This window comes from Pecten maximus, chromosome 16, assembly GCF_902652985.1.
Source record: "Pecten maximus chromosome 16, xPecMax1.1, whole genome shotgun sequence".
NCBI lineage: Eukaryota > Metazoa > Mollusca > Bivalvia > Pectinida > Pectinidae > Pecten > Pecten maximus.
The window spans coordinates 28658582-28672117 of record NC_047030.1 but is presented as its reverse complement, the minus strand read 5'-3'; the positions used below and the strand labels follow the sequence as shown (position 1 = coordinate 28672117).

The 13536-nt window shown below is 38.7% G+C and overlaps 1 protein-coding gene across 1 annotated transcript in view; it reads left to right on the top strand.

Moving 5' to 3' along the window:
- LOC117345121 (endothelin-converting enzyme homolog) overlaps positions 1 to 13536 on the top strand; it is a 143531-nt gene that overhangs the window by 113289 nt on the left and 16706 nt on the right. The window contains exons 15-18 of the mRNA XM_033908080.1: positions 2423 to 2533; positions 3076 to 3143; positions 9914 to 10038; positions 10387 to 10452. Of these exons, the coding sequence (XP_033763971.1) occupies positions 2423 to 2533; positions 3076 to 3143; positions 9914 to 10038; positions 10387 to 10452 (370 nt within the window). The remainder of the gene's footprint in view (positions 1 to 2422; positions 2534 to 3075; positions 3144 to 9913; positions 10039 to 10386; positions 10453 to 13536) is intronic.

Genomic DNA, 13536 nt, shown 5'->3' with positions numbered 1-13536 from the left:
CACATGTACACTGATGTTGTACACATGTACACTGATGTTGTACACATGTACACTGATGTTGTACACATGAACGGTGTGTTGTACACATGTACACTGATGTTGTACACATGTACACTGATGTTGTACACATGTACACTGATGTTGTACACTGAACGGTGTGTTGTACACATGTAAGCTGATGTTGTACACATGTACACTGATGTTGTATACATGTACACTGATGTTGTACGTATGTACACTGATGTTGTACACATGTACACTGATGTTGTACACATGTACACTGATGTTGTACACATGTACACTGATGTTGTACACATGTACACTGATGTTGTACACATGTACACTGATGTTGTACGTATGTACACTGATGTTGTACACATGTACACTGATGTTGTACATGTACACTGATGTTGTACACATGTACACTGATGTTGTACACATGTACACTGATGTTGTACGTATGTACACTGATGTTGTACACTGATGTTGTACACATGAACGGTGTGTTGTACACATGTAAGCTGATGTTGTACACATGTAACCTGTTGTACACATGTACACTGATGTTGTATGTATGTACACTGATGTTGTACACATGTACACTGATGTTGTACACATGTACACTGATGTTGTACGTATGTACACTGATGTTGTACACATGTACACTGATGTTGTACACTCATGGTACACTGATTGTGTTACACATGTACACTGATGTTGTACATACCCTGTACACTGATGTTGTATCACATTGTACACATGATGTTGTATACATGTACACTGATGTTGTACACATGTACACTGTGTTGTATGTACACTGATGTTGTACACATGTACACTGATGTTGTACACATGTACACTGATGTTGTATACATGTACACTGATGTTGTACACATGTACACTGATGTTGTACACATGTACACTGATGTTGTATACATGTACACTGATGTTGTACACATGTAAACTGATGTTCGTAACTGATTGTACACATGCATGTTTGTATACATGTACACTGATGTTGTATACATGTACACTGATGTTGTACACATGTACACTGATGTTGTACACATGTACACTGATGTTGTACACATGTACACTGATGTTGTACATGTACACTGATGTTGTACACATGTACACTGATGTTGTACACATGTACACTGATGTGGTACCCATGTACACTGATGTTGTACACATGTACGCTGATGTTGTACACATGTACACTGATGTTGTATACATGTACACTGATGTTGTATACATGTACACTGATGTTGTATACATGTAAACTGATGTTGTACACATGTACACTGATGTTGTATACATGTACGCTGATGTTGTACACATGTACGCTGATGTTGTACACATGTACGCTGATGTTGTACACATGTACACTGATGTTGTACACATGTACACTGATGTTGTATACATGTACACTGCTGTTATAAAAAAACAATTGTGTTTTGCTCAGTTTCTCAAAAAGTATCAATGTTATTCCAATAAAACCTTGAATAAAGTACAGTGCATTGCATTGCAGTATCGGCATCTCAACACATCCCTTGGATTACTTGATTTTGAATTTTATATGTCCATCAAATTTAAAATAAACATGTTTTATGGTACTGCGTTGTCCATCTGTCTGTCTGTCAATCCACAAATTTAGTTTCTGAGCGTTAACTTAAGAATCTATTGATCAATTCACATGAATTTTTGTCAAGATCAAATTTTGTATCTTTTCATGTATATATATATATATAATATGAATATTTTGTTAATTTGAATTAAACCAGGAGTCAAGAGTAATCAAAGGTTACTTGGTCAAAGGTCAAGGTCATTTGGGTCTAAAAAGAAATGTTTCATCACAATCACTTTAATATCCATGTGAGTGATATACAGGCCTTCTGAGCCTCTTGTTTGCTGTATTGTTGGGTTGAAAATGTAGATTTTGAGAAATTTACTTAAAATCTTTCTTGCTTCTTCAATTTATTTTACCAATTAGTTTATAGTCAAATTGGAATAAATTCTACAATAGATAAGATGTATTTTCTTCCCTCTTATGAGAAAAAAAGTAGATTTTGGGTTTAAAAAGTCTGTTTTAACTGATTTTGCAAAATTTGGTATTTTTTTTGCAAGTCATCAAATACACATGTCTAAACGTATACAGGGTACTTCCATACCAGCAAGTGGAGGTTTATTTTGGATTGATTTTCAAAACAATACTGGATTTCTCTTGAATTTCTGAGTTTGCTTAAAACTAAGTACGTACATGTACATGTGTAAACTGACAAAGTAGGACAGGTGAGACATATGTAATTATGTGTAATTCTTGTTTCTTTAACTATTAAATCATTTTCTCAGCACAGTGCATCTTATAATGATAGGAAGGAAACATTATGTACAATAAAGAGAGCTTTTGATGTCTATATAGATGGAGTATGACACCACCAACAGTCAATGCCTACTACACACCCACCAAGAACCAGATTGTCCTTCCCGCCGGTGTTCTACAAGCTCCTTTCTACGATGCCAGCTTTCCTATGTAAATACAAGTGTGACTGTTTGTCTATAATCATTCTTAACTCTCTATAATCTTGTCATATTGCATGATTGGGATGGCTTTTTTCCACAATTTTCACGACAACATTTTGTTATAACACTGCAATTCTGCACAAATGTTATTTATTGTCTTGAATAAATCTTCATAGATAGACACCCAATTGTGAAGTGTGAAGCTAAGAGGTGTCGCTCTTGTTCCTGATGAAGACGTCCTCTCGATCCAAGGACATGATCGCTGCAACTCTAATATCCATCAATAACACACAGGGTTCACCCAAAAAATCAACAAAACTGGTGTAATGAATGTTGATAATGCAACTCCATAGGAACACTTGAAATGACAGAGATGATAACTACTTGACTGGTGCCCTATCTGGGCTTTGAACTCACAACTTCTGTAGCAAAATGACTTTGATGATAAATACATAGCTGCTTAGCTTCCCAAGCCACAACATCCTACCTTTTATAATTCTATATCTCCTTTGTAATGCTTGTTGAATCATTAGCCACATTTATTAATTCCAGGTCATTAAACTTTGGTGCAATAGGTGTGGTGATGGGACACGAACTAACACATGGGTTTGATGATCAAGGTGAGTGGGACACAAACTAACACATGGGTTTGATGATCAAGGTGAGTGGGACACAAACTAACACATGGGTTTGATGATCAAGGTGAGTGGGACACAAACTAACACATGGGTTTGATGATCAAGGTGAGTGAGACACAAACTAACACATGGGTTTGATGATCAAGGTGAGTGGGACACAAACTAACACATGGGTTTGATGATCAAGGTGAGTGAGACACAAACTAACACATGGGTTTGATGATCAAGGTGAGTGGGACACAAACTAACACATGGGTTTGATGATCAAGGTGAGTGGGACACAAACTAACACATGGGTTTGATGATCAAGGTGAGTGGGACACAAACTAACACATGGGTTTGATGATCAAGGTGAGTGGGACACAAACTAACACATGGGTTTGATGATCAAGGTGAGTGGGACACAAACTAACACATGGGTTTGATGATCAAGGTGAGTGGGACACAAACTAACACATGGGTTTGATGATCAAGGTGAGTGGGACACAAACTAACACATGGGTTTGATGATCAAGGTGAGTGGGACACAAACTAACACATGGGTTTGATGATCAAGGTGAGTGAGACACAAACTAACACATGGGTTTGATGATCAAGGTGAGTGGGACACAAACTAACACATGGGTTTGATGATCAAGTTGAGTGAGACACAAACTAACACATGGGTTTGATGATCAAGGTGAGTGGGACACAAACTAACACATGGGTTTGATGATCAAGGTGAGTGGGACACAAACTAACACATGGGTTTGAGGATCAAGTTGAGTGGGATACAAACTAACCGACATGGGTTTGATGATCAAGGTGAGTGGGATACAAACTAACACATGGGTTTGATGATCAAGTGGAGTGGGACACAAACTTACACATGGGTTTGATGATGATCAAGGTGAGTGAGACACAAACTAACACATGGGTTTGATGATCAAGGTGAGTGAGACACAAACTAACACATGGGTTTGATGATCAAGGTGAGTGAGACACAAACTAACACATGGGTTTGATGATCAAGGTGAGTGGGACACGAACTAACATATGGGTTTGATGATGATCATGGTTAGTGAGACACAAACTAACACATGGGTTTGATGATCAAGGTGAGTGAGACACAAACTAACACATGGGTTTGAGGATCAAGTTGAGTGAGACACAAACTAACACATGGTTTTGATGATCAAGGTGAGTGAGACACAAACTAACACATGGGTTTGATGATCAAGGTGAGTGAGACACAAACTAACACATGGGTTTGAGGATCAAGTTGAGTGGGACACAAACTAACACATGGGTTTGATGATCAAGGTGAGTGGGACACAAACTAACACATGGGTTTGATGATCAAGTTGAGTGAGACACAAACTAACACATGGGTTTGATGATCAAGGTGAGTGGGACACAAACTAACACATGGGTTTGATGATCAAGGTGAGTGGGACACAAACTAACACATGGGTTTGAGGAACAAGTTGAGTGGGATACAAACTAACAGACATGGGTTTGATGATCAAGGTGAGTGGGATACAAACTAACACATGGGTTTGATGATCAAGTGGAGTGGGACACAAACTTACACATGGGTTTGATGATGATCAAGGTGAGTGAGACACAAACTAACACATGGGTTTGATGATCAAGGTGAGTGAGACACAAACTAACACATGGGTTTGATGATCAAGGTGAGTGAGACACAAACTAACACATGGGTTTGATGATCAAGGTGAGTGGGACACGAACTAACATATGGGTTTGATGATGATCATGGTTAGTGAGACACAAACTAACACATGGGTTTGATGATCAAGGTGAGTGAGACACAAACTAACACATGGGTTTGAGGATCAAGTTGAGTGAGACACAAACTAACACATGGTTTTGATGATCAAGGTGAGTGAGACACAAACTAACACATGGGTTTGATGATCAAGGTGAGTGAGACACAAACTAACACATGGGTTTGAGGATCAAGTTGAGTGGGACACAAACTAACACATGGGTTTGATGATCAAGGTGAGTGAGACACAAACTAACAGATGGGTTTGATGATGATCAAGGTGAGTTGGACACGAACTAACACATGGGTTTGATGATCAAGGTGAGTGGGACACAAACTAACACATGGGTTTGATGATCAAGGTGAGTGGGACACAAACTAACACATGGGTTTGATGATCAAGGTGAGTGGGACACAAACTAACACATGGGTTTGATAATCAATGTGAATGGGACATGAAGTAACACATGGGTTTGACGATCAAGTTGAGTGGGACATGAACTAACACATGGGTTTGATGATCAAGTTGAGTGGGACACCAACTAACAAACACATGGGTTTGATGATGATCAAGGTGAGTGAGACACAAACTAACCGACATGGGTTTGATGATCCAGGTGAGTGACCATCAACAACTGGCACAATACCCAATAAAAATAGCTACCACCTTGAAAAACACATCTTGGCAGCCATGGCAGCCATAGCCATATATAGCAGCCATTTTGTAACATGATTGTCCAGTTTCCTGGACATTGATACATATCTTAATATTCTTCTCAAGTTACACTTATGTGATTCAGCTCATACTTGCCTGAAATTTTGTTGAAATGGTATTGACTAACTGGTGTTATTTCTAAGGTCAGTCAAAAATCCTAAATGAAGGATTAAGCAATCCAATTTTTCATAAAGAACACACAATTTGAAGTTCATTTGATGTGTTATTTTTCGTGACCATATACAATATATAAGTACTACACACTTAGGGTGTTTATACGTAGTCAGGTGGTCGTGGGGCACTTGTTCAGCTATGCATGGCCTTTGAATTAATTTCTTTGGAAATTATTTACAGTAACTGTTTCAACTCTAGCCAATGAAAATGAATTTAAAATGTGCTTTATTCATACTAATCAAAATACTTGTTATATCACATAGATTTTCAATTTTCACCCTCACTGTTTGCTCACCTAGCCTGAAGGGCCTGGTATGGCACACCATGCAGTTGTCCGCCGTTAATGATCATGTTTTCTGTCATCCGTCCGTCTGTCTGTCCATCAGCGTTTCCTAAAAATTGCTTCTTGTTATGTCCAAATGTTAAATGTCAAACTGATCCTCAGTCATATGGGTAGACGACTTCTCTTTTATTGTGTGAGATATATAGCCAGTACATGATGAGGCCCTTGTTGTGTGGGATATATAGCCACATACATGATGAGGCCCTTGTTGTGTGGTATATATAGCCACGTACATGATGAGGCCCTTGTTGTGTGGGATATATAGCCAGTACATTATGGGCCCCTTGTTGTGTGGGATATATAGCCACTTACATGATGAGGCCCTTGTTGTGTGGGATATATAGCCACGTACATGATGAGGCCCTTGTTGTGTGGGATATATAGCCACTTACATGATGAGGCCCTTGTTGTGTGGGATATATAGCCACGTACATGATGAGGCCCTGGTTGTGTGGGATATATAGCCAGTACATGATGAGGCCCTTGTTGTGTGGGATATATAGCCACTTACATGATGAGGTCCTTGTTGTGTGGGATATATAGCCACTTACATGATGAGGCCCTTGTTGTGTGGGATATATAGCCACTTACATGATGAGGCCCTTGTTGTGTGGGATATATAGCCAGTACATGATGAGGCCCTTGTTGTGTGGGATATATAGCCAGTACATGATGAGGCCATTGTTGTGTGGGATATATAGCCACATACATGATGAGGCCCTTGTTGTGTGGGATATATAGCCACTTACATGATGAGGCCATTGTTGTGTGGGATATATAGCCACGTACATGATGAGGCCCTTGTTGTGTGAGATATATAGCCATGTACATGATGAGGCCCTTCTTGTGTGGGATATATAGCCAGTACATGATGAGGCCCTTGTTGTGTGAGATATATAACCACTTACATGATGAGGCCCTTGTTGTGTGGGATATATAGCCACGTACATGATGAGGCCCTTGTTGTGTGGGATATATAGCCACTTACATGATGAGGCCCTTGTTTACGGGATATATAGCCACTTACATGATGAGGCCATTGTTGTGTGGGATATATAGCCAGTACATGATGAGGCCCTTGTTGTGTGGGATATATAGCCACTTACATGATGAGGCCATTGTTGTGTGGGATATATAGCCAGTACATGATGAGGCCCTTGTTGTGTGGGATATGTAGCCACATACATGATGAGGCCCTTGTTGTGTGGGATATATAGCCACTTACATGATGAGGCCATTGTTGTGTGGGATATATAGCCACGTACATGATGAGGCCCTTGTTGTGTGGTATATATAGCCAGTACATGATGATGCCCTTGTTTTGTGGGATATATAGCCACATACATGATGAGGCCCTTGTTGTGTGGGATATATAGCCACATACATGATGAGGCCCTTGCTGTGTGAGATATATAGCCAGTACATGATGAGGCCCTTGTTGTGTGAGATATATAGCCAGTACATGATGAGGCCCTTGTTGTGTGATACATATAGCTACATACATGATGAGGCCCTTGTTGTGTGGGATATATAGCCAGTACATGATGATGCCCTTGTTGTGTGGGATATATAGCCACGTACATGATGAGGCCCTTGTTGTGTGGGATATATAGCTACATACATGATGAGGCCCTTGCTGTGTGAGATATATAGCTACATACATGATGAGGCCCTTGTTGTGTGGGATATATAGCCAGTACATGATGAGGCCCTTGTTGTGTGGGATATATAGCCAGTACATGATGAGGCCATTGTTGTGTGGGATATATAGCCAGTACATGATGAGGCCCTTGTTGTGTGATACATATAGCTACATACATGATGAGGCCATTGTTGTGTGGGATATATAGCCACGTACATGATGAGGCCCTTGTTGTGTGGGATATATAGCCAGTACATGATGAGGCCCTTGTTGTGTGGGATATATAGCCACTTACATGATGAGGCCCTTGTTGTGTGGGATATATAGCCAGTACATGATGATGCCCTTGTTGTGTGGGATATATAGCCACGTACATGATGAGGCCCTTGTTGTGTGGGATATATAGCCACTTACATGATGAGGCCATTGTTGTGTGGGATATGTAGCAACATACATGATGAGGCCCTTGTTGTGTGGGATATATAGCCAGTACATGATGATGCCCTTGTTGTGTGGGATATATAGCCACTTACATGATGAGGCCATTGTTGTGTGGGATATATAGCCAGTACATGATGAGGCCCTTGTTGTGTGGGATATATAGCCACTTACATGATGAGGCCATTGTTGTGTGGGATATATAGCCAGTACATGATGAGGCCCTTGTTGTGTGGGATATATAGCCAGTACATGATGAGGCCCTTGTTGTGTGGGATATATAGCCAGTACATGATGAGGCCCTTGTTGTGTGGGATATATAGCCACTTACACGATGAGGCCCTTGTTGTGTGAGATATGTAGCCACTTACATGATGAGGCCATTGTTGTGTGGGATATGTAGCCACATACATGATGAGGCCCTTGTTGTGTGGGATATATAGCCAGTACATGATGAGGCCATTGTTGTGTGGGATATATAGCCAGTACATGATGAGGCCCTTGTTGTGTGGGATATATAGCCAGTACATGATGAGGCCCTTGTTGTGTGGGATATATAGCCACTTACACGATGAGGCCCTTGTTGTGTGAGATATATAGCCAGTACACGATGAGGCCCTTGTTGTGTGAGATATATAGCCAGTACACGATGAGGCCATTGTTGTGTGGGATATATAGCCAGTACATGATGAGGCCTTTGTTGTGTGGGATATATAGCCAGTACATGATGAGGCCATTGTTGTGTGGGATATATAGCCAGTACATGATGAGACCCTTGTTCACCTCTCAGCATTCTAGTCAATGCTTTCAATGTTCTTTGGAACCAAAGTGCTAATTAAAAACCTAATTTAAGGAAAAAGTTGACAGAAATACATGGTACTTAGAGGCAGATCTCAAACTAGAAAAAGTTGACAGAAATACATGGTACTTAGGGGCAGATCTCAAACTAGAAAAAGTTGACAGAAATACATGGTACTTAGAGGCAGATCTCAAACTAGAAAAAGTTGACAGAAATACATGGTACTTAGAGGCAGATCTCAAACTAGAAAAAGTTGACAGAAATACATGGTACTTAGGGGCAGATCTCAAACTAGAAAAAGTTGACAGAAATACATGGTACTTAGAGGCAGATCTCAAACTAGAAAAAGTTGACAGAAATACATGGTACTTAGGGGCAGATCTCAAACTAGAAAAAGTTGACAGAAGTACATGGTACTTAGAGGCAGATCTCAAACTAGAAAAAGTATTAATAACTGAAGAGTGCTTTGCCATAATTACTGAAATATCCAGGTGAGCGATACAAGCCCCATAGACCTCATGTATATTATGTGCTAGTATTAAATTGCTCTAAGATAAATCAGTTACTTTATTAAAAATATTACACATGAACATAAAGCTTGACAATGTATGAAAATCATGATATAGCAATGTAACAGTTGTAAAACAATATGATTGGCCTACAATTTTATTACAAAATACAGAACATGTCACCGACCTTTCTCTGTTTATCCTCATCTTATTGGAGTGGTGAAATTAATGAATATGTTAACAGCAAGCATGTACAGTACTAGGGCAGTGTTTATAGATCATACCATAGATGCAGTTATCATTATGTGTAATAATAATCTTTTCAAGGCTACAGAAAAATAAATACAACTTAATTTTTCAGGACGTGAATATGACAAAAATGGAAATCTTCGACCATGGTGGAATAACCAATCAGTCGTAAGGTTCAAGGAGAGAGCGGAATGCATGCAGAAACAATATTCTCAATACAAGCTGAATGGTGAAAATGTACGAATAATGACTAATAGTGCCTTAAGATCGTTGTATCATATATTATTGATAATTTAGGATTGTTACATTGTTCTAATCAATTTCCAGAAATCATTAAAAAGTTTCAATGGAAAAATAAACAATGGAAAAATAAAAGTTTGACTATTATAGTACGTGAGATTTGGAATATGCTTAAAAATCATAATCAAAGGTTGAGTAATGAGATCTATATAACATCTTATTATTATTCAGACAGAACGACAGTATTCATTGTTTACATACATAATTATAACAATTGAAAATATCTAGTAAAATAAGAAAGGAGGGGATGTGATAATTTGATACCTCACTGTTTATGTTTCGCAGGTAAAAGGAAAGCTGACATTGGGAGAAAACATAGCAGATAATGGTGGTCTCAAATCAGCATACCATGTAAGTCTAGAGATATATACACCCTACCACAAATCACCATGTAAGTCTAGAGATATATACACCCTACCACAAATCACCATGTAAGTCTAGAGATATATACACCCTACCACGAATCACCATGTAAGTCTAGAGATATATACACCCTACCACAAATCACCATGTAAGTCTAGAGATATATACACCCTACCACAAATCACCATATAAGTCTAGAGATATACACACCCTACCACAAATCACCATGTAAGTCTAGAGATATATACACCCTACCACAAATCACCATGTAAGTCTAGAGATATATACACCCTACCACAAATCAGCATACCATGTAAGTCTAGAGATATATACACCCTACCACAAATCAGCATGTAAGTCTAAAGATATACACACACTACCACAAATCACCATGTAAGTCTAGAGATATATACACCCTACCACAAATCACCATGTAAGTCTAGAGATATATACACCCTACCACAAATCACCATGTAAGTCTAGAGATATATACACCCTCCCACAAATCACCATGTAAGTCTAGAGATATATACACCCTACCACAAATCACCATGTAAGTCTAGAGATATACACACCCTACACAAATCACCATGTAAGTCTAGAGATATATACACCCTACCACAAATCAACATGTAAGTCTAGAGATATACACACCCTACCACAAATCACCATATAAGTCTAGAGATATACACACCCTACCACAAATCACCATGTAAGTCTAGAGATATATACACCCTACCACAAATCAGCATACCATGTAAGTCTAGAGATATATACACCCTACCACAAATCAGCATGTAAGTCTAGAGATATACACACCCTACACAAATCACCATGTAAGTCTAGAGATATATACACCCTACCACAAATCACCATGTAAGTCTAGAGATATATACACCCTACCACAAATCAGCATGTAAGTCTAGAGATATACACACCCTACACAAATCACCATGTAAGTCTAGAGATATATACACCCTACCACAAATCACCATGTAAGTCTAGAGATATATACACCCTACCACAAATCACCATGTAAGTCTAGAGATATATACACCCTACCACAAATCACCATGTAAGTCTAGAGATATATACACCCTACCACAAATCAACATGTAAGTCTAGAGATATACACACCCTACACAAATCACCATGTAAGTCTAGAGATATATACACCCTACCACAAATCACCATGTAAGTCTAGAGATATATACACCCTACCACAAATCACCATGTAAGTCTAGAGATATATATACCCTACCACAAATCAGCATGTAAGTCTAGAGATATATACACCCTACCACAAATCAGCATACCATGTAAGTCTAGAGATATATACACCCTACCACAAATCACCATGTAAGTCTAGGATATATACACCCTACCACAAATCAGCATGTAAGTCTAGAGATATATACACCCTACCACAAATCAGCATACCATGTAAGTCTAGAGATATATACACCCTACCACAAATCACCATGTAAGTCTAGAGATATATATACCCTACACAAATCACTATGTAAGTCAATAGATATATACACCCTACCACAAATCACCATGTAAGTCTAGAGATACATACACCCTACCACAAATCACCATGTAAGTCTAGAGATATATACACCCTACCACAAATCACCATGTAAGTCTAGAGATATATACACCCTACCACAAATCACCATGTAAGTCTAGAGATATATACACCCTACCACAAATCACCATGTAAGTCTAGAGATATATACACCCTACCACAAATCACCATGTAAGTCTAGAGATATATACACCCTACCACAAATCACCATGTAAGTCTAGAGATATATACACCCTACCACAAATCAACATACCATGTAAGTCTAAAGATATATATATATACCCTACCACAAATCAACATGTAAGTCTAGAGATATATACACCCTACCACAAATCACCATGTAAGTCTAGAGATATATACACCCTACCACAAATCAACATGTAAGTCTAGAGATATACACACCCTACCACAAATCACCATGTAAGTCTAGAGATATATACACCCTACCACAAATCAACATGTAAGTCTAGAGATATACACACCCTACCACAAATCACCATGTAAGTCTAGAGATATATACACCCTACCACAAATCACCATGTAAGTCTAGAGATATATACACCCTACCACAAACCAGCATACCATGTAATTCTAGAGATATATACACCCTACCACAAATCAGCATACCATGTAATTCTAGAGATATATACACCCTACCACAAATCAACATGTAATTCTAGAGATATATACACCCTACCACAAATCAGCATGTAAGTCTAAATATATATACACCCTACCACAAATCACCATGTAAGTCTAGAGATATATACACCCTACCACAAATCACCATGTAAGTCTAGAGATATATACACCCTACCACAAATCAGCATACCATGTAAGTCTAAAGATATATACACCCTACCACAAACCAGCATACCATGTAATTCTAGAGATATATACACCCTACCACAAATCACCATGTAAGTCTAGAGATATATACACCCTACCACAAATCACCATGTAAGTCTAAATATATATACACCCTACCACAAATCAGCATGTAAGTCTAGAGATACATACACCCTACCACAAATCAGCATACCATGTAAGTCTAGAGATATATACACCCTACACAAATCACCATGTAAGTCTAGAGATATATACACCCTACCACAAATCACCGTGTAAGTCTAGGATATATACACCCTACCACAAATCACCATGTAAGTCTAGATATATATACACCCTACCACAAATCACCATGTAAGTCTAGAGATATATACACCCTACCACAAATCAGCATGTAAGTCTAGAGATATATACACCCTACCACAAATCAGCATGTAAGTCTAGAGATATATACACCCTACCACAAATCAGCATGTAAGTCTAGAGATATATACACCCTACCACAAATCACCGTGTAAGTCTAGGATATATACACCCTACCACAAATCACCATGTAAGTCTAGAGATATATACACCCTACCACAAATCAGCATGTAAGTCTAGAGATATATACACCCTACCACAAATCACCA